General features: G+C 49.7%; 6 protein-coding genes across 10 annotated transcripts; 4 read left to right on the top strand and 2 right to left on the bottom strand.

The window, feature by feature from the left end:
- Pgam5-2 (Phosphoglycerate mutase 5-2) lies at window positions 1-1390 on the top strand. The gene has a single exon (NM_138067.2). It carries the CDS (start codon window positions 38-40, stop codon window positions 878-880), a length of 843 nt encoding a protein of 280 aa, NP_611911.1. The 5' UTR covers window positions 1-37; the 3' UTR covers window positions 881-1390.
- Window positions 1391-2034: 644 nt separating this feature from the next.
- CG15873 (uncharacterized protein) lies at window positions 2035-3156 on the top strand. The gene is made up of 3 exons (NM_138066.4): window positions 2035-2383; window positions 2446-2722; window positions 2776-3156. The coding sequence occupies exons 1-3, from the start codon at window positions 2121-2123 to the stop codon at window positions 3127-3129; spliced, it is 894 nt and encodes a 297-aa protein (NP_611910.2). The 5' UTR covers window positions 2035-2120; the 3' UTR covers window positions 3130-3156.
- A 1190-nt stretch (window positions 3157-4346) lies between these two features.
- On the top strand, window positions 4347-17324 carry prom (prominin; the record flags this gene model as incomplete). 4 transcript variants are annotated; one of them, NM_001144282.2, is made up of 19 exons in its annotated part: window positions 4347-4824; window positions 6733-7049; window positions 8945-9000; window positions 9060-9292; window positions 9363-9550; window positions 9730-9825; window positions 10655-10866; window positions 11237-11393; window positions 11905-12430; window positions 13458-13749; window positions 13860-14113; window positions 14875-15303; window positions 15397-15612; window positions 15672-15812; window positions 15877-16056; window positions 16135-16320; window positions 16469-16552; window positions 16774-16839; window positions 17061-17324. In NM_001144282.2, the coding sequence occupies exons 2-19, from the start codon at window positions 6761-6763 to the stop codon at window positions 17161-17163; spliced, it is 3708 nt and encodes a 1235-aa protein (NP_001137754.1). In that variant the 5' UTR covers window positions 4347-4824; window positions 6733-6760. The 4 variants fall into 4 exon arrangements, with proteins under 4 accessions (NP_001137754.1, NP_001286843.1, NP_001137753.1 ...); NM_001299914.1 differs by lacking the exon at window positions 16135-16320; NM_001144281.2 differs by lacking the exons at window positions 15672-15812; window positions 15877-16056; window positions 16135-16320.
- Window positions 7632-8808, top strand: CG42383 (uncharacterized protein). The gene has a single exon (NM_079123.2). The coding sequence runs from the start codon at window positions 7718-7720 to the stop codon at window positions 8777-8779; it is 1062 nt and encodes a 353-aa protein (NP_523847.2). The 5' UTR covers window positions 7632-7717; the 3' UTR covers window positions 8780-8808.
- Window positions 17325-17438: 114 nt separating the features above from the next.
- Window positions 17439-20864, bottom strand: CG45069 (uncharacterized protein). 2 transcript variants are annotated; one of them, NM_001299913.1, is made up of 4 exons: window positions 20615-20864; window positions 18323-20556; window positions 17951-18239; window positions 17439-17886 (listed from the first exon to the last, which is right to left on the bottom strand). In NM_001299913.1, exons 3-4 carry the CDS (start codon window positions 17954-17956, stop codon window positions 17503-17505), a joined length of 390 nt encoding a protein of 129 aa, NP_001286842.1. In that variant the 5' UTR covers window positions 17957-18239; window positions 18323-20556; window positions 20615-20864; the 3' UTR covers window positions 17439-17502. The 2 variants fall into 2 exon arrangements, with proteins under 2 accessions (NP_001286842.1, NP_001286841.1); NM_001299912.1 differs by lacking the exons at window positions 18323-20556; window positions 20615-20864 and having other exon boundaries at window positions 17951-17999.
- On the bottom strand, window positions 17439-20864 carry PIG-Z (Phosphatidylinositol glycan anchor biosynthesis class Z). Its single transcript, NM_001299911.1, has 4 exons — window positions 20615-20864; window positions 18323-20556; window positions 17951-18239; window positions 17439-17886 (listed from the first exon to the last, which is right to left on the bottom strand). Exons 1-2 carry the CDS (start codon window positions 20769-20771, stop codon window positions 18623-18625), a joined length of 2091 nt encoding a protein of 696 aa, NP_001286840.1. The 5' UTR covers window positions 20772-20864; the 3' UTR covers window positions 17439-17886; window positions 17951-18239; window positions 18323-18622.
- Window positions 20865-21287: the final 423 nt, after the last annotated feature.

Here is a 21287-nt window from a genome sequence, read left to right as displayed (position 1 = left end):
AATATATACTTTGATAAATCTGAATCCCACGTCTGCCATGAAATACACCGCCCTTTGGCGCTCGGTGGGCGCCATGAGCTGCGGATCCCTGGTCACCTACTTTGCCATCCGGCTGTTCGATGGCCTGGAACCCTCCATGTTATCAGGTGGAGCACAAGGGGGTAAGGGGCGGGCGATTGAACCTTTGGCCAGTGGCGCCTGGCGGCACCATTGGGACTTGGACAAGCCGCAGCTGCAAAAGGTGGCAAATGGCGAGGAGTCCTCCGCCCTGCGACACATTATCCTGGTGAGACATGGCGAGTACACGAGGACCCCGAATGGAAGCCACCTCACGGAACTGGGCCGTCGGCAGGCGGAACGGACGGGGCAAAGGTTGCGGGAAATGGGCTTGTCCTGGGACCACGTGGTGGCCTCTACAATGCCGCGTGCCGAGGAGACGGCCATGATCATCCTGAAGCAGCTGAACCTCGATCCCCTGAAGATGAAGCGCTGCACTTTGCTGCCGGAGGGCACTCCGTACCCAGGAGATCCCCCCTCCAAGAGGAGTGCCCGCAGCCTGGACCTGGCCTATCAGAGGGATGGTCCGCGGATCGAGGCCGCCTTTAGGCGCTACTTCTTCAGGGCCAGTCCGGAGCAGGAGCACGACTCGTACCTGCTCATCGTGGGCCACTCGAATGTGATCCGTTACCTGATTCTGCGGGCCCTGCAGCTTCCTCCGGCCGCCTGGACGCGCCTCAACCTGAACCACGGCTCCATCACCTGGCTGACTGTGTGGCCGTCTGGCTACGTTACCTTGCGCTGCTTGGGGGACTCCGGCTTCATGCCGGTGACCGAGATCACCCATCGAAGGCCGTCACCGGCGAAATCCGGCAGTAACTAGCTCATGATTAAAGCCAAGCTCCGGGATGCGTCTTGGGCACGGACTCGAGGGACTAGCTCATTTTGCAGTACGAGTGGGAACGTGACTTCATGCACATTTTGTCGCAACTGTGTGAAAACCACTTTAACTTTGCCCAAAATCACTTGGCCAACACACTGCCAACTGCATCTGCATCCGCATGCCAGCACAGTCACATTCGCATACATCCACATCCACATCCACATCCACGTCCACGTCCAGTGGCCACAATTCTGGCGGCTGCCACGCCCAAAGCGGTCATCCCGCCCACTTTTTGGCCACCCGGTAGTTGGCACATTTGCGCTACTCTTTTGGGATTGTCTCTGCTCATTAGTGCGGCTTTAATTTTGGTTATTGCGCCTGTCCCATGTTGTTCGGTTCGGTTTTGGTTTCTGGTCTCGGTTTTCCGCCTCTGGTTTTGGCCATCGTCGACGATGTTGCCTTTGCGTTGCCGTTTGCCGCTGGCGTTTCATTAAATTTGCATCGCTCCGCAATTTGAATTTAATTTGTTGGGGGCTGAAAATTGCATTATACCCATCTGCCCGGCATCCTCAGCTGCCACTCACATCGAGTGTCAGCTGCTAAATATTTGCCTCGCCACAAATTCTGGAGCACATGGAAAAAAGGCAAGTGTTTATTTTACGGTCCTGTTATTGCTGTTGCGGTTGGCTGCTCCAAAATGGCCCTTGACGTCCGGCGAATGTGCATTATAGTATGCGTAGGACAGAATGGTAGTATAACATAAGCTCAGGATAGTATCCAGCTATAGCTCTAAGGATAATAGAGTCGCTCAAGGATAAAAGAGCCTAGACTGCGAAATTTCGGGTGTGAGGTCTACCAATCTTGGCTACCAAAACTGACGTCTAGTCAGTGACCAAATAATAGTGTACACCTGGTTAATGCTCATTTCCAATCTTTTATATATTGTAGATATATCTTTTTAATATCATAACATCCAAATTTGATTTGTGATAACTCAGTGCCCATGTTAACACGTTAATCGATTATAGTATAATTCATTTGAATATGATTGCCGAAGAATACTTGGGAACCACACAATTAATCAGCCTTAATCAGCAGTTTGATAGGAGCATAGAAGTATTTTAGAAAAATAGACTTATTCTCAAAATTTGGCTGGGAAACGAATCTGGCACTCTACAATACATATATACATTTCCCTAAACTTCAATAGTTTTGTTCTAATGTTAAAAATCGAAAAGCTATGCAAATTCTGACGGTGTTTTTAGGACTTATCTTGAGTACATCGCTATCCGATGCTGATCTTGGCGTGATCGGCGACATAAGCGATGAAACCTTTGAGATGCTGATATCCGGCGGCTACAAGCCGAAGAGCAACCGCCTGTCCCGCCACGTGGTCTCCATCCGCACCAAGAACTACGTGAGGCATAGGGGAGACAATCACTTCTGCAGCGGCGTCCTTGTGAGCAGTCGCGCGGTCCTGACCGCCGCCCACTGCCTGACGGAGTAAGTTGCAGGATTGTCAGCCGATGATACTGGGTTTCGAGTAATCAAGCAATCCTCCACAGCCGGTACAAGGCCTCGATGAATCCGCGGGGCATACGCGTGGTTTTCGGACACATAACACGACTGGCGGTCTACGACGAATCAGACTTCCGAAGCGTGGATCGCCTGGTGGTCCATCCGGAGTACGAGCGCTACAAGAAGAACGATCTGGCCATCCTACGGCTCTCCGAGCGCGTCCAGAGCTCCAACCACGATGTCCTCCCGCTGCTTATGCGCAAGACGGCTAACGTGACCTATGGCGATACATGTATCACACTTGGCTGGGGGCAGATATACCAGGTGAGCCAACCCATGTCTGTTTCAGCGCCATGGAGTAATGCCACTCTCCCCAGCACGGCCCATATTCGAATGAACTGGTCTACCTGGACGTGATTTTGAGGCCGCCCTCGCTCTGTCAGAAGCACTACGACACCTTCACCGCGGACCACAATGTGTGCACGGAACCCGTGGGAGAAAGCATGAACTGCGCCGGGGACATGGGCGGACCCCTGCTGTGCAAGGGGGCTCTGTTCGGGCTCATTGGCGGACACATGGGATGCGCGGGCGGCAAGGCCATGAAGTTCCTCAGCTTTCTGTACTACAAGGACTGGATTCTTCTCACCATCCAATCCCTTTCCGACTGCGGGGTCAGAGTATCCTTAAGTCGTGTTTTTCTTACTCCCTTGCTACTGATTCTCGTAAATTGATATACAAAATAAAGCGAAGAAAATTGCAGAAGAATGTGCGGCATCACATTGAGTTCAGATATCAACGAAAATTAAATGTATTACTACATGGTCATAGATACACCTCTATTAAAGGTTTTCCCTTGCCTAGTTACCTTTGATGGTAATACATTTGGCGGTCGCACCAAAAGGAACCGCAGTTGCCTTTCTGCTCGAGTCATTTGTGACCAAATGTGACATTGATACACCGAACAAAGGACGACAAATGCACACAAAGAACCCGAGGGACAGGAAGTTGGCGTGGTGATATCGTAACCACCAAACTAGATGCACCTTTGCGGATGTTTCCGGTTAGGAGCCGAGCTGGGGCCATCGTGGCTGACTTTAAGTTTGAAATCCTCTCCGGACTGGCGTGCGAATCTGACGCAAAATGCATAAATCATAGGCAAATTGAATTTTAGCCATGAAATGCACTTCTGCCGCGGATGCGCCCAGGCAATGTCGTTGTCGTTTTCGTTTTCGTTGTCGTTGTCACGGGCGCCTCCCGCTGCGAGCACTGACAATATGTTGGGGAAAATGCAGGAGAAATGACGACCCTCCTCGAATTCCCGTCATCGTGGTGCTTAACTTTAGCCCGCTCCGCTTTCGGCTTTCAGCGATGGCAAAACTTTGTCTGGCTTGGCGTTGATGCAAGTTTAAAGCAAAGTCTACTTAATGCAAAGCTCAAGGCGCCTGCCGCCAACACAAACAAAACTGCGAAATTGGTCGTTAGTTCTTATGAGATATATTTGTCATTTCCACGAAAACTAAAGAGCTTTTAGCCAGGCTGTGCAGCATAACCTGGCATCTAGAGGGGGCTTAAATCTCTGAGCATCTTTCCAGGCCCGCAAATATTCTATAACACTGTTCACTTGATATCTGCAAATATGCATATTACATATGTGCGCTTGCCTCATCATAAGCTATCTGACTAAATCAAGCTAATGCTGAAGAATGACTTTCTTACACCCGGTATAAAAAATTATTTTTTCCGGAGTTGGGGGAATCCGGCTGTAGTTTTCCCGCCTCAGCAGCACGTGCTTTTCCCCCGGGCAAAGAAAATGGGCAACCAACTGTCTATATTCACCATGCGCCTCTTTTGCATTTTCACTCGCTGCTCGCTTAATGTAAATGGCAAAACAGGTAAAAATTTCTAAGTTTTCTTTGCCGATTATTGGGACCTAAAACCTTTTCACCGTTCAGTCATCGGACGACGCTGGTCGAGCTGTGTGGTAGAATTACGGTGGAAGCCGAGTCAGGACATTCCTTATTCATACTAATTATGTGAAAATGAATAATTAATTGGGTGATAATTGTCGGCTTGATTGCATGCAATGTAAACACCGAAAAATAGTCGCAAAATCGCAAACGGTCAATAAACGTGAGCCGTATCCCCGTATTCCAATTCGCTCAATTACGAACCGATTTCAACTCAATTCCGAGTTTCGGTAACGAAACGTTCAAACAAACGAATCGAATCGAAACGAATCGAATCAACATATCAAACTAATTGCAATCGAATTTAAATAACGTTCAATTAAAAGCATGGTTCGCAAAGTCAAACCCATAATCACGCCATATTTGCCTGTGTTAAGTGTGTGAAAGTGTTTAGCGAGGAGGGAAAGAGAGAAAGGGCTCCGATTCAACATCAATCAATTAATTGGGATCCCGAACGAGGTGCGTAAGTTCGTTTGCCGTGCAATTCGTTAATTAATCGAATGCGGTGCATTAGCACAAACTGGGGCGTTAAGTCTGACTCATTATGTTTAATCCGAACTAACTGCTGACTTTGTTGATGTGGGTCTTAAATGTTGGCAATGTTATACACGAGGTAACACACAAAACTCCATTCTGGTAGGTATTTTGGTATTTCAACAATAATTTGGGCGCCAGTAAGTATGCAACACTCAATTGCTTACTGCATCTTTGAAAGTTGCGCCTAAAAGAATGCACTCAACTTTGGAATTCGATGAAATTTGCTTTGTACTAGCTAAGTACCACTTCACCCATGAGCTGCCGCACAACCATTATCGAACTTCTTTTATTATCCACCGTACCGTTAGTAACGTGAATAACTCCACTCTAAGCCGTTCTGAAAGCCTTTTACTCGGCGTGACCCAATGCATTGAACTCTGCCACCTCGATCCATAATACTCCTCCTGTTATCATTGAACGGCTTTCACTAATATCTTTCTAACAAGGAGAGAAATGGCTACAATAATAGGGAGATAATAGCCGACAACAAGTCCGCACATTGCGTATCGAGTTGCCTTCGAAGAGCTTGGCCAGCCCATTCGAGCGCCTTGACTCGTGTCCACTTGGCTAACATAATCGCACATGCGGTCACATACAGAGCATACAGATGGAGATGGCACATACATACGAACATACGCACATACACACACACGTATGCGAACGGGGTGGGGACGCAATGCATCGGCGTATCGAGTTTTAATGACCCACTTTCTAGCTCAAGACTGTTTAGGTTCGGCCAGCCATCTGTATTGGTTTGGTCTAATTCGGAAAGTCCCCTGGCAGAGCAATTAGTATGGCCATTGGCCAGCATGAATGGGCGATAAAGGCGGCAAACGGCGAACGTGGTATTGTCAAGGAAAACAAATGAGTTGGGCTTGCAACGGCCACTTGAGGGGCTTCTGCCGGGGTGTCCGTACTTGTCCAGGCCCGAAAGAGATGTCTGCTCCCAGAACCGAAAAATAGAAAAGAGAAAACAGTGAAAGAGTGATTTTACAGTCTCTGAAAGTCATTACCCATTGATGTGTGCACTGCAGGAGGTGAAAGAGAGACCCTTTGGCTAGCTAGTTTGCTCGATTTTTAGCTCGATTGTGTGTTGACAGCATTGGAAAGGGCAAAGACAGCACAAGATTGCAACAAAGCGAGAACTGAAATGAAAATTAATAGAATTAAGAGGTGAAGAATTCAATTCACGGCGACATTCAGGGACGCCACTTAAATGGAACAGAACCTTGGCGGGAATTCAGTTCCCGCCCACGCTGCGTATGCTTAATAAAGCAAACCAAGCTGCTTTGTAAAGTAATCAATATCAATATTTAAATGATATTTTATTGTACTTTTGTTTATTAGTATGTGACATATATCTTATCCTGATAGTGAAACATTGCAGAATGTGTAACATACGCGGCGTATACGTAATTTGATGAAGATTACATACAGACCGCTCCTAGTGGGGTTAGGTCACTTCGTATTTAATAAACAAAATTTAGGTACCACAGAAACAATTTGTGTGGGAAATATGTGAGAATTCCCCACGAAGCTGCAATATTCATTAATTTGGCGAATGTCACATAATCTTCGTGAGTTACTAGGGGCCCAGCTAGTTACTTGGGTGTTTTTGGAACCCGAAGCGTAGGAACATACATATGAATGCATAATTGGAACATAAAATTCCGGGAATATTTTACAGCATTCTCCGGGGCACCATGTGAGTGTTTGGTTTTTGTTTGGCCCGATACGGCTCAGCTCCATTCTGCCCCTCCGCCTCTCCGCGCTCCCGCGCTCTACCCGACTATTCATGGCCATGCCTGTTCCGCATTAATTCATTCGCAGGGCGGAGAACCAAGCCATCCGGCCGAAGATGGACCAGCGCAATCTAACACTGCCAACGCCAGCCGCAACAACAATTATGTCCTCGTCATCAGCAGCGATGTCGGCGGGCTTCGCATCCCTTGGAGGACCCACCACGTCCGCCCTGACCGGATCCACAATAGCATTAGCCACAACAACAACAACGGCGCCGCCAACAACGACGCCAGCCACATTTTTTACCTACAGCATACCAGGCATGGACATTGCGCCAGGACCATTTATATTCACCTACGTTAGTGAATTTTTATCGCTTATCACGCCCGAGGAATTGCCGCTGGGTAAGTCCCTCCATGTCCGCCCCTCGCAGAGGGCGTGGTCCTGCATCCTTGTGCCCGTGTAGGATCGAATGATATCGGGGAAAGGGTTTCCAGGTGTGTGGGCTGGTATTCAGAACGTCTGCTTGCCAACAATGAAGGCATTAGAGATGTAAATTCAGGAGAGCCTTTGATAGGTGGGCAAGTTATTCAACCCAGATGGAAGACCTCATATAAATTGTGCACAGGGAAAAACTTGTGTCCGCATAAATTATGTCGATTCGTATTCGGATTTTCTTTAAATGTTTTATTAGTGGTGTCCTTATGATAGCTATTACATTCGCCCAAAACTACTTTAATATTTTATTTTAGCAAAGGACCTTTAATAAAATTCTTTCTGATAGTTTTCTATACAAAATATTTTTTCGAAGTGCTACAGGGCTTGGTATTACGTTTAAAACAAGCTTGAATTAAATAGTTTCAATGGCACTAATCCCTTAGTAGTCTTAGCCTCGTCCCTGACCCTTTAGGCATTAAAAATGCATGTTGGGCGAGAGTCTGTGGCTGCCACAAGGACTTTCGGAACGAGCCAAAGCCCCAGTCGGCCTAGCTACAGTGATCCCCCTTCGGACGATATGTGTTTCTAAATTCAATCCGACGAAACAGCCCCAGGGTTGTTCGTCCCTGCCCAGATGACCGATGAGCAGAAGCTGAGCACCTTCATGAAACGGCATGGGGTGCGTGAGGAGGTGGCCCGTCAGTATCTGAGCTCCAACAACTGGTCCCTGGAGGTAGCCAGCAGCACCTACGAATCGGAGGCGGTTTCCAAAAAGCAAGAGCCCGAGAAGTCCTCCGAGCACTCGCAAGCGAATGAGAGCAATCGGGATCTCCATTCCCTGCTGAGTGAGATATCCCGGCGGAAGGAGGGCGACCACGATGGCTACCAGGCATGTGCATCGGACAGCTCCACCGATCATGACACTCCGGCGGGCAAGCGGGTGAACATCAACAGCTCCACGCCGGCTATAACCAACAACGACAGCGACCGCAGTCTGCGGGTCTGGGGTCATGGCAATCGGTTGGGAAGCGCCCATCCCATCAATCCGCCTCCTCGATCCGCGACCGAGGATTCGGATACGGAGCCGGCCGACGACGAGCACACCATAGTCGTCCTTCACCTCTGGTCTGAGGGATTCTCCCTGGACGACGGCTCGTTGAGATTATATGCACTGCCCGAAAACGAGCGATTTCTCCGCGCTATTTTGAGGGGGGATTTCCCCGAGGAAATGCTCCGGGTGCCCAGAGTCCAGCTGAGCGTGCAGGATCACACTAACGAATCCTATCGTCACTTGTCCCGGAAACAGTTCATGGGACCAGGTCGACCGCTGAACAGCCCCTCGCCCCAGATACTCGTCGTAGGCCCAATGCCCGTTGAAGCCCAAGGCCTTCAGCTCAACGAACGGGCCGACACGACCACCGTGCAGTTGAGGATGGCGGATGGGAGTCGTGTGGCAGGACGCTTCAATCTCACCCACAATGTCGGGGATCTCTATCAGTATGCACGCCTTGCCAGACCCGAGTTCTCTGACCGGAGCTTTGTCCTGATGACCGCCTTTCCGCGACAGGAACTCGTCGAATCGGACACCCGTACTTTGGTGCAGGCGAATCTCTGCAACGTGGTGGTCATCCAACATTTGAACGAGGAGCAGGTGGAGCCGTTGTCCAGCGATGCTTCAGAACCCATCGTGCAATAAAAGGCAGTTGTATACATGTTTAAATATCTATTTTTACGACGTTTTATATGGGACAATGGGCTAAGTTGTGCTAGTTCTATGGATGATACTCATATACTAATAGTTAATCCTCAGGCAGATAATGATATTAGGGTATTACTATGAATAATGTTTATGACATTACAGATTCCATACGCGATGTTCTACACAAAAATACCAGTCTGCTGGACTTTGCCTCCAATGTGAGTGGTTGTACAGCGGAGTCTTGGTCATATCGTAAGAGTTCTGTTTCCCATTTTAGGCCATTAAAATCGAGTCAGGCTTCATTGCTCTGATGAGCGTGTTCGCCATCCTGGCCCTGGTTCCCCTGATTGCCACGTGTGCCTGGTGCTGCGGTCGTCGCTCCACCCAGGAGGAGGTCGACCACATACGGAATGCACCCTGTCACATCCGGGACGAGTCGCTGGAGGAGAGCTTACGATGTCGCAAGAGCGCCGGACTGGTCACCCTGTGGGTCGTCTTCATCCTGCTGACGTGCGTTCAAACTTAGAGCTTAACTTTTGAGGGCAATGGAGAGTAAATGCCGGGGAAACCCATTTTGCAGGCTGAGCGACTTCAGCATTTTTTACGCCAACAGTCGCTTGTCCGCCGGAATCGAGATGACGCCCGAGATGGTCAAGTCAGCCGTGCACGACGTGGAGGTCTTCCTGAAGGACACGCATCTACAAATCAAGCAAAAACTGGATAATGGCTTCCACGTTTCCGTGGAGCGGGTCGTCAAAGACCTGGAAGGTCAGTAGTCATTCCAGACAGTCGGTCGGCAAAGTTGGCCAACTTTGTGTCGCCGACCACTTGAGTTCGAACTCCCGCCCATTTTATAGCCTTCGATCCATGCATTATGCTGCAACTTTTCCCGCAGTGCGATGTAGATGTAGATGTCTGAATTTATTGTGTGCATCTCTCTCCCGCAGACGTGGATGTTCTCCTTGGCGAGCCGATTCAAGCGGAAATATCCGCACACACTGGCCTTGAGCTGGCGTATGATTCACTGACGACACTTAGCCTGGGTGAGTACGGATGGTTAAGTGCTCCCATGCGATGCCCTGCAAAGCGATGGCCATGCGATTGTCTGCTCACGGACTTGACCCAAATTCCGCCGTTGGTCATGCACCATCAGTAGGCCTACGCACCACCAACCACCCCCATATTGGCCAAACATGACAATAAAGCAGCCACAATAAATTACGGCCCCATAAGGGTGCGACCTTTGAGTGGGGCTCAAATAATCCACTATTCCCCTCTGAATTTATTGTGGTTTCTATATTTAAAGTGCATTCTAAGTTAAGTTAATGCTAATATGCGGACAACTTCGGATTTCACTTAATCACAAGGACTTGATCGCCATTATAAGCTAAAAGTACTATAAAATTAAAGAAATCATACATCAATTTAAAATACACTTAAAAATATTGCTCTAAATATCACATTTCCCAACATGGCGGTTGCAGTAGCCTCCACTCAAGAACAAACAATCTGAAAAATCTGAAATCACAATCCTCTGGAGTCCCAAACCGCAGGCCATCGGTAAATAAGTTGGAAGCGGTTTCTCGGCGAAAACCATTGTTTGCGCCCAATTTCATTAGGGGAATGCAAACGGAGGCAGCCGGTTCCGGCGAAAGTCTTCCTACACAATTGCCAAGATGACAACTCCATTATGTTCGCCATCGAACACAATGTGTAATTTGGAATGGCTTCTGCTACTGCTTGACTCACCAAGCCCAAACCCAAACCCAATCCGTAGCTCAAGTCCCAACCCATCTGCCCACGGATCCGCAAATAAAACACGCTACAATAACGCTGCAAATAATAATATTTTCGTGCATTTGTCGCTGTCAGCGAACGCGGAGCTCATCTACCGCGTGCTCATGCTGCAGGAGACGGTGGGCAGGGCCCTGAAGCTCTCCCAGGAGGCGGCCGCCAGGATGGAGGAGCTGCAGATCCAGCTGTCCGTGCTGCAGCGCCAGTGCACGTACCGCGACCGCCCGCTCTGCGACACGTTGCGTATACGCAGCTTCGAGGAGAACGGCGTCGTCGACGCCCTGAAAACTGTAAGTTCTTGTCAGTCTGCGCCGCTCTATTGTGTTCCCCATTGGGCACTCAAGGATACTCTTGCAGAAAGTCCGAAAATATGCAATATTCATGGAGATCACGTGATTGAAAGCTATTCAAAAGATTGCTTCAATATGTGTTACTTGTTTAAAAGACCTTCATTAGTATCCCAAGTGCTCAGCAAGGGTATTCCGCAGACTGCATTTCCCCAAAGCCAGCCTTCGTTTCTAGTTGAACGTATAAATAATTTGTACTCCGACTTCCTCTCCTCCTCCCACATTTCGCTTGGACCTCACTGTTTTTCTAATTCCAACCGCCATATCTCATTTCCTGGACAACGGCACGACGACATCGCCGACAATTTGTCAGCTGCAAGAGGACCAGAGCATCTTCCGTATGCGCTACTTGGGCGAAATTGAATTCGGTGCCACTGTCAAAAATCTGACATCGGAAGTTGGCGTGTCACGTTCCATTTTCAGCAATTTCCCGCAACAAGTTAAACATGACACGGCTTATGAGCGGAACTGTGAGTAGAGCAATCAAAATAAAAGGGGGCAGCCCAGAGCCGCACAGCCTTACAGCCCCACAACCCTCCGATATTTAAGTTTAATCGCCCGCCCTACATCTAAATCCATATTGTGCCCTGGCCCAAACTCAATTATGCCAACTGGCTAAGTGTGCAATTCAATCAATGGCACAGGTGCCAGGCTTCCCATCCACATTCCACTCCCGGCAACCCCATGAATCCGGCAATGCAATTTCCTAAACATTCAGCTGAGTGCACAGGAAAAATTGGGAATATTATAATGATGAGATTCATGAATCAAGAAAGGATTTGGAGTTAGATAAAAGCATAATAATTTCATAACCCTCATAATTCTCGTATTGAAATACTTGGACTGAGACAAGTGCAAGTACACCTCGAGTTTCTTCTCGTGTAGCCACATAAGTTGCTCAAGTCTAGCCCCCAATATTAATTAGTGTCATCGGGTTCTGGTCTGTGGATGCTAATTGAATTGGCTCTTACTTACCTGCAGATACATTGGAGCAGTTGGCCAGCATTCGCCACCGGACGACTGCTAATGCCCAGCAACTGACCTCTACGGTAAATGGACTGCTCCGGCGGCTGGAGGACACCTGGTCATCCCTGCAGCCCGCCTATAACGAGCTGAAGGAGTGGGCAGACGCCTACTGGAGTGTGGGCTGGATTGCCGGCACGGTGATAGTGTGGGTAATGCTCTTCATGCTGATGTCCTACTGCTGCTTCCTCTGCGAATCGAATGCCAAGTCCGGCGTGGTCTTCTTCATCGCCGTGATGCTCATCTGCTTGGCCAGCATTTGCCTCACCATTTTCGGGGTGTTTTCCCTGGCCGTGGGCGGTAATGCCGAGGTCTTTGTCTGCCGATCACTCTACGACGAGGACTACAACATGCTGGGTAAGCTGCTGGACAAGCCGGGTTACGCATACGCCCGGGAGCCACAGACCGGCATCATCGGAGAGCTACTGCGTCCTGTCGGCGTCAATCGGTCGGTGGTCAACGTTGGTCTGGGCCAGGCCCTCAGGTGAGTCCACGTCCACTAACCGCACGTGTGTATCCAGATTCCCAGGTAGTCAAAGTTGAAGCCCAACATTCCAGCGTCGAAGTAACGAATTTGGTTATCCAATTACTTTGATACTGTACGTGCCTGTAATTTTGATTGCCCCCAAAGACCGATTTTTCCTGCTCTCCGTGGGAAAAATGAACATACGCCAGTTTTTATGGTTGCATCGATTTGCAGTTAAGTGGGAAGTTAGACAGGCATAGTACGTACAATGTTCTTAATGTTTAGTTTTTCTTGGATTTATGAAATGGTAAACCATGCCGAAAGGCGCCTTTTTTGTTTCCCTGATTAAGCACTATAGTTGTCTGTAATTTCTACGTTCCATTATTGCCTTTCCGAAACGCTTGGCTGCACATTCCAAAATCCTTCCAATCCAGTCCTTGCCAAAATGGTGGCTCCTAATCGATTCCACTGTGATTACCCATTTCTGTGATTATTGTTGGCACTCCCAAACTTTCCCCACTGAAACTTGGGCAGCCGCAACGCACTTTCTCTCTAAGTTGCTCGGCTTCCAAGTTCCATCCTCCATTCCGTTCGGAACTCAAGGGTCCGTACCAGAACAGGCCAGGGAACAGAGCAGTCGGCCTGCGCCACAAAGTTTTGAAAGCCCAGTGAAATTTGGTAGCCACATGGCACTTAATTTTGCAGGGAACACACCAATGCCAATTCAACCAGCCGCACGCACCACCCACTCGGCCGCCACCCACTAACCACTGACCACCGAGCACCCACTGCCAACCAGTGCCACCCACTTGTAACCGCAAATTTTAAGCACGATTCCAATTATCCGAGCAGCTACAAAATGCACATGCAGGCGGCAGAGATGTGGAGATGCGACGGAGATAGACTAGGGGCATAAACTGCCGACTTTGCAGGGAGGCACTAACCACCCTCGCCCCACCCCGTAGATATTGTGGGCATATGGGGGTTTGCGGCCCCAACAAACCAGCTAAGGCCAATCTTTTGACACTTCTTTGACACAACACAGGGGCTGCGAGCAAAATCAAGCATCGTACAATGTCTTTCAATTGGATGCGTTCGTGAACACCAGCAAAATCGCCGACCTGAGGCAGTTCCCCAAAGTGTCCACCGCCATCGATGCCATCTCCGTGTCCGGCCGCACGCTCCTGTCGCTCACGCAATCCGTGCAGAACATTTTGGATAACATGCTGCAGACGTCCTCGTTCAATTTGACCACGTACCGCAGCAGCGTTGGTGCGCCCACGCCCGAAAAGGATTTGGCCACGTTCATTGATCAGATGCAGCGGGTGGCCTTGCAGGTGAGTGCAACACCCTCTGATTAGTTTCAATTAAAATGAGCTTGGAGTGCGCGGGCTACGTGAACTACATAATATCGCAATCCACTCACTCATCCGCTTTGTGTCGTCAGATTCAGGACGTGGCTACCTCCTCGCGTATGACCACTCTGGGCAGCCGATCCAAGCGGCTGCAGGCCTCGATTCTCCAGCCGCTGGAGAACCTGCAGAACGAGATTCTCTACCACCTGACGGCCCTGGAGCTACAGCGCGATCCCTGGGCCAAGCAGGTCAACCAGACTCTGAACCACCTCAAGAGCATCCAGAGCTACCTAGAGAACAAGGCCGGGGAGATATGCCACAACATGACACGGGACTACAGGGATCGGTGAGATATAATGCACTTGCAATTCAGTAGTATTACCACACTGTCTAAGTACCGACCTAGAATCATTGTTCTTAATTGCGGCAAAGTCACAGCAATTTAGTCCCGATAGTGGAAACCCCCCCGAGAGTCTGCCATTTAGCCACTTTTCCCTTCCGAGTGCCTGGGGCACTTGGTGCTGAATTCTCGGTCTGTCTGCATGTTTGAGTTGTATTATTGTGTTGCTCTTGCGCAACCAGCGGAGGGGCAAACAACTCAAACAATTGCAGTTGTGCTCTTGGGAACAGAGCACATAGTTTCCGGCTTTATCAGATAATTGAAAGTCCTAATCGTTTGATTAAGTTTGCCAAGTGTCATGATTGCATTTTTAGTGTTTTTCCAAGTGTCCACTTGCGTCTGCCACACGGACGCACCACCACTCTTATGAAGAGCACTAGGTGAACGGGGCAGGAATGCTAAGCATTCTACCCAAATAACCTTTATCCTTTTAAGCCAAATGTGCTCACTGTGCAGTTGGGACTGAGTTTGAAATTGTTGCAGCCACTTATGAAGTACAGAGCTCCTCAGGCAATATGGCAAATAAACAATACAATGGTATTTAGAGTCTTATTTGTTATCATTGGCCATTCAAAAGCAAAATATGGTTGCACAGATTTTAAGTACATAAACACATTAAACACATTGAATTCAAATTTTAGTTGCAGGCGGACTGCTTTATATTTGTATGTGTATCGAGTATTCACAAATATTTAACCCCCCACCAGCTTGAAGGCCTACTTGACCACCAGTAAGGCAACCATGGAGTCCCAGCTGGGCGACACTACGACCAAGTGCCGACCCTTCTACGACACCTTCGACGCCAGCCGCACCTTCCTCTGCCGCAACATGGTGGATTTCATCAACGGCCTCACCTTCTTCATCTTCCTTACACTGCTTCTCTGGGCTATTGGCACTCCGGTGGGCCTCAACCTGATCACGGTTCAAACGCGGCTGAATGTGATGCAGGCGGCTCAGGCGCGGAGCAAGGGCAGGCACAGGAGGAGCGACCGGAGTCCGGAGCATGAGCAGAGGAGCGGAAGTCGCGGCCGGAAGAAGCAACGGACGAGCAGTTCAGCGACAAGCGGGCGGAGCGGAAAGAGGGACCAGAGCCGGGAGAGGAGCACCAGCAGCACGGCGAGACCGAAACCACCTTTGTAAGAGCTGTTTTCTGTTAAGCCCACATAAAAGGATCAAGTCCTCTTTCTCCTCATTTCTTACCTACGGACTGATACTCCATAACATTACAGAAGACGGACTGCCACTGAAGAAACACTTGATCTGGCAGACGAAGAATCCACCCCGTCAAGACAGCAGCAGCAGCAGCCGCCGCCACAGCGACGCCAGGAATCGGACAGGGAGCGGGTGCGGGAGCGGGATCAGCGAAGTCGGGAGCGGGAATTGAGCAGGGGCCGTGACGCGTCCGCCATGAACACGCCAGTGCGCAGCCGCAGTCGCCAGCAACTGTGAGTAGCTATCGTCGGATGAGCCACCGCATCTCATTTCATCACGTTGCATATGTCAGGCGCCATGACCCCGAGGATGACAATTGGGGCTCGTCCAGCGGACCCAGTAGGGCCAACTCTCGAGAGCGAGATCGCGAGAGCAGTCAGACTAGAAAGATACTCAATATTTGGCAATCGCGCAATAAGGCCAAGACGCCCCTGTAAGTCGAGGTCCCTTAGCCATCTTAGATACCCTTCTGACTTTTCTCCCCCATTCACCTGAAGTCGCCGTCAAGGCACCGAAGAGTTCGACTTTGAGGATGCCCACGACGACAGAGGCTGGCAAGCCCAGACCCAAAACCAGGTTCAGAACCAAAGCCGCGCTCATAACCAGTCCAGTGTCAGCCCCGAACAAAGGCCCGATCCGCGCAGCCATCGCTCCAATCTCCGTACTAAGCCCAAGTTGTAAGTGACCCCCGGTGCTCCCGATTCCTCCTCGAGGTCCGCCACCCACTCACTCTCTGCCCCCTCTGTGCATGCCAGACGTAGTACCAATGCGGATAGAGCTAGCAGTGAAGCGATCCGGCGACCCATAACTCCCGTGCTCAGCGTAAATTCGGACATTCCGGCCGCCATTCCGATGCCCCGGACGCCGATGCGTCTCAAGAGCAAGGTGTCGTTGACCGCCCGAGCTGTGCAGGACATTGTCAACAAGCGGAATCAGCGCCTGTGAGTGTCTCAGTCCCGGAACCCAGAATAAAAACGCACCCAGTTAGAGCTCACTGCACCACCCACTCAACCACCAGCCTCACCCAACCCATTAGCTCAGCTATTCTTCTCTGAAAGACAGGACTAACCAACCTTGTATCACCTGCAGCCAGCGAACCGGCACCGATGAGTTCGACTTGGACGACAGCGATGCATACGGTGCTGGAGGCCATTTGGATGCGGACGTGGCGGCGTAAGTTTCTGGGAAGATATGAGTGTTGCAGAAATCTCTATAGCCTAGAGGAGATACATTCGGAGTTTCACCAATCTATGAATGAAATATATGTGGCACCATGACCAAAGTGATTCGTCAGAAAAAATTTCTATAGGAAATGGTCAGAGATTTTTGTGGCACCTCGAACAATGGGGTAATGATAACTCCTTCAATAACAACCACTATTGACTATCTTTCAGCGCGCGACGCACTCCGCCCAGGGGCGCACCTCCACCCCCTCCTCCGCCAGCGGCCGGCTTGAACAGGTTCTACCAACGTTATTAACCGTATTCTGTTGCCAATGAGTTTGTTTTTTGATTTGACTTTTGGTTTTTTGATTAATTTGATCGAATCTTGAGCACATGCCAGGGACAGAGTACCAACCAAATCACACACAAATTCTTATTGTGTTCACAGCGACAAAGTCTATATATTCTGAACTTGCTTTTTCTCCCCGCAACTCCACCGAACCGACAATATTCAGTAGTGATCGCACGGTGCGCTGGAACGAGGACGAAACCGAGGACTTTGACTTCGAGGAGGTCGACGCGCCGAAGAGTCCCATGTATCTGAGCCACAATCTCCAATGAGTCCATCTGAGATCGCGTGTCCCACATCTCGAATATGCGATTTGTTTTGTATTTCGCTTGTAGCACTCCCTAGATCTTAAGTAAATTGTAGCTATAGTGGCGTTTCAATATGTTTAAGGCATTTAACAAGCGTTAATAAAGAAACTATCTGTAGCAAATTTAAGTGATGCCATCGAGTCAATTGACCCGTCGTCGGTCGTTCCAAATGAAGTTTACTCCTGAAAGTTCTCCACCTTGCACCTAGTTTCTTAGATGACCTTAGACGAATAGAATTTCGCTTAGATTGGCGTTTTATTTAGTTTATCGGATCGTTTGGGATGGCTCAATGATAGTACGCGATTACTTCTTCTTCAGGATGGGGCTGACGATGGCCGGAGCAGAGTAGGTGGTGACGGGAGCGGCGTATGCGGCACCAGCAGCATAGGTAGTCACAGGAGCGGTGTAGGCCGGAGCACTGTACACCGAGGCGGTGTAAGCGGGAGCGGCGGCAGCGTATGTGGAGTAGGCAGGGGCGGCGGCGGCGTAGGTCGAGTAGGCAGGAGCGGCGGCGGCGTAGGTGGAGTAGGCTGGTGCAGCAGCGGCATAGGTGGCCACTGGGGCGCTGTAAGCCACGGGAGCAGCGTAGGAGGCGGCATATGCTGGAGCAGCGGCATAAGTGGTCACCGGAGAGGCGATGAAGCCAGCCTGGGCGGCGGCGATGCAGAGGGCCAAGCAGATAAGGAACTGGATGAAGAGCAAGAAGTATCCTTTAGTGGGTGAACATCCCGAATAGGCAAGTGACACATACCTTCATGTTGATTTTGTAGATTGGTTTGGTTGGTTCGTCGGTGACTGATGCTGTTGGCCAAAATGGTCCAGCATTTTATAGGCCAATTGTCGCCTCATTGCCAAAACGGGTTTACGGCTTAGGCGGCCCAAACACAAAATCTAAATCAGAACACAATTGCGTCCGCAACGAGATCTCTGCCGGGTAACGTTCAATGAACGCGGATGCCGCGCCCCACGCCTCAGATGTTTGTTGGGAATTAAGTGCCAACGGCGTGTCAAATGGATTACTTTTTTCCAGCGTTCGACAACTGAAATGGACAGAATTACGATTCTGGCTACTGATTGTTAGATGGAACATGTTAAGTGGTTTTCTGGCGAAGACCAAACTCACCTTTTATATAGGATTTAAGTCTTGGCTGCTCTATTTATCTGTGGTCACTCTGTATTATTGTCCTTATATGTTAGTTTGTATGGAATGAATCTTAAGATCAAGGGAATATTTGGTAATGACTAGCCATATTCAAAATTTCAAGTTTGCTGTGCACATATTGGGAATGTTTACAGAAGTCAAGCTTAACAAGAGTATTTTGTATCGCGAAAGTTGTGATTCACGAGACTTAAGTTACAATAAATAGTTAATCTTAACCTAGAACTTTGGTATAAGGCACTTGGACTGGCCAAGAAGTGAAGACTACGCCGCGGTTTCCGTCATGGAGGCCTTCTTTATTACTACAGACCGCGGCTTGTTGCGCGTCACATCGATCTCGTAGAGCGCCAGTCCTAGTTGATGGACGAAGGAGCTGAATTGCTTGTTCAGGTAGGCGAAGCTAAACGCTGGCAGCTGCTCCGCGGAGCAAGTGCCCCGCAGATCATCGTGCGCCCAATGAGGAGCATCCACATCGCACGGATGCCTGCCCTGAAGGTGAGGGAACGCCTCCGTGGAGAGGTGTGGATAGAACACCTTTAGCAGTTCGAAGTTAAGGTAGCTGGAGGCATTCGAGTGTACTAAAGCCTCGTGAAGATCTGCACTTAGTGACGCCGGAATGGCCAAATACAGTTTGTAGCGCCGCCGACTTGGTCCCGACTTCTTCACCTCGCAGCTCCCACTGATGAGTTTTACCTTCTGCAGCAGGGAATCCAAGGGTAGGCCTCCGTACTCGTACATATAAAAGTCTCTTGGACGACGATATCGCTGGTGAGTCAGGCGGTTAAAGTGCAGTACCCTCGAACTGGGTATGTTGATCAGGTGCAAGGGCAGGCTGTATATGTGCGATGTTATAAGATGAACGTGCGTTGCTGCCGGCTTAGTGGCAATCACATGTGAAATGTCCGCCGCCAAGGGATAAACGCCCGCCTGGTGGATGAAGCCAAAGAACAGGGTCAGCGCCACATTGCTTACGTACCAGATCTTCAGCAAATAGGGACCAGAAGCTTTGCTCGAAAGCAGTTTGTCGTAGAACAAGCGCAAGAGTGGGTGGTCCTTTTGGAAGGGATACTTGGCACTAAATCCTGTGATTAGTTTGGGCGCATGAAGCAGAATGAGGGGAAATGTGACTGGCAGGAGAAAGCGCGGCTCCTGGTGATTGATCAGGGAAAGAAAGAAGAGGGGCACAAATATGGCCCCCGACATCAATGACACGATGCTTTGGAAACGCGGCAGCACCTGATATTCCGCCCGGAAGAATCTGAGCAGCAACTGTGCGAAGGCTCCCAGCGAAGCCAAGGCAAGGACGTTGAACAGCATTGGCATGTTGACCATCAGGTGGACATAGCATGGGTGGACTCCATGGCTGGCCGTCTGTGCCGAATCCAGGTTGGCTTTTATGAAGTTCCAGGGCGTGAAGACAAAGTTGTCGATGCTCAAGTGCATCATGTGCAGTTCTCCGAGGGTCAAGTGCTGGTAGTACAGTGAGTCGCAGAATATAAACAGTACTAGAGCAGGCAAGGCGCACAAGCAGAAGAGAGCAATGCGCAGATTAAAGTCCCTGAAGGTGATGCTTCTGGTTCCCATGCCTCGCAGCAGCCAAAAGAAGACCATCGGTGCTCCAAAGAGCAGGAATGTAGGTCTATTGAACACGCCAGCTACGCAAATGGTTGACATGGCCATTAGGTGCTGCAGATTGTGCGCGGGCAGGGAGTTCTTCAGCTTCCAAATGCGCACCCTTTCGCTGATGGACTCCGCCTTGTCGTACTTCTCTTCCAGAAACTCCTTTTTGTACACCACCGTGTTCGTGCGCAACATGCATTCCGATACCAAGCAGAGCAGCCAGGAGCACATGGCCATTTCCAGGCTGTTGGAGAAGGTGCGCGTGCCGAAGACGAGAAGAATCCAGGAGCTGCCCATTGCCAAGAGGCGTATCTCGAATCGGAGTCCGTACAACCGGCAAATGCGGAACAAGCAGTAGTCGTTGCTAAAGGAGATCAGAGTGTAAATCAGCCGGGGGAACACCACGTACGCGTAGGTGCCCAGCAGCTCCAGTTGCCACCAGGCCTTCAGGCACTCGGCAACGAACTCGTAGAAGCTCCAGGGAATCCGGAGCAGAGCGAAGGGCAGAACGATTGACCTCACCGGCAGGGAGTTGTTGAACTCCCAGGTGCGCGTATGCTCCAGCCGAAAGTGATCGCCTGTGAAGTGGAGGACTAGTTACATTTGCCGAAGGACACTGCAGTAGCCAATCCTCACCAGTCATTACCTCCACGCTCTGGAAGAACTCATCCGGATGCACGTAGCCCAGTTGGGGCACAAAGACGAGCAGCAGACGCACCGCCGCAAAGCAAAAGTATGTACTCAGATGGCGGTCGCCAGGCGAGCGGTTCTGCCACAGCGTTGTCAAGCGCATTTCCTAAGTAATTTAGTTGCTTGATTGTGTTTCCTAAGATCTAAAAATTAAAAACAGACAACTATTTGTTTTGCCAACGCATTTGTGCGAATGGCAACCTAGGGTGACCCACTAAATGCCATGAAAAAATACTGAACAGTGAAAAATACTGAATTTGAAAGTGCAGTACAGTCAAACTTGTATGACGCCAACACCAAATTGCGCGCACATTTCAAATTTGATTTCAAAGTGTTACTTGCGAGGATAGCATTTATGCGGGGACTAGATTCATTTCAAACCTTCTGTACTTATTGAATTCGGTAATCAACGCACGATGCGATAGCCCAGCGCTGCGAATCCATTTAAATATCGCGCCCACCTATTACTGCAGCGATTGTGGAGCCAATGACGTAGTTTGCGGCTTGGCTAGGAAATTCGATGTCGGGTTTCAGTTATGTAAGCCCGGCTTGCGGCAAAATAGTTCAGCAACGCACACCCAGCGATGATCCGCCGCCGTTGGAGGTCGGGTCCAATCCA

Source organism: Drosophila melanogaster, chromosome 2R (assembly GCF_000001215.4).
Source record: "Drosophila melanogaster chromosome 2R".
Lineage (NCBI taxonomy): Eukaryota > Metazoa > Arthropoda > Insecta > Diptera > Drosophilidae > Drosophila > Drosophila melanogaster.
Note: the sequence above shows the minus strand (reverse complement) of the source record. Positions and strands in the feature narration are given on the sequence as shown.

What these genes read in the sequence shown, in the direction of transcription:
- Pgam5-2 (NM_138067.2), top strand. Translation starts at nt 38, where the DNA reads ATGAAATACACCGCCCTTTGGCGCTCGGTGGGCGCCATGAGCTGCGGA.
- CG15873 (NM_138066.4), top strand. Translation starts at nt 2,121, where the DNA reads ATGCAAATTCTGACGGTGTTTTTAGGACTTATCTTGAGTACATCGCTA. An exon ending in GCCGCCCACTGCCTGACGGA is followed by an intron (nt 2,384 to 2,445) that starts GTAAGTTGCAGG and finishes AATCCTCCACAG; the next exon opens with CCGGTACAAGGCCTCGATGA. An exon ending in GCTGGGGGCAGATATACCAG is followed by an intron (nt 2,723 to 2,775) that starts GTGAGCCAACCC and finishes CACTCTCCCCAG; the next exon opens with CACGGCCCATATTCGAATGA.
- CG42383 (NM_079123.2), top strand. Translation starts at nt 7,718, where the DNA reads ATGACCGATGAGCAGAAGCTGAGCACCTTCATGAAACGGCATGGGGTG.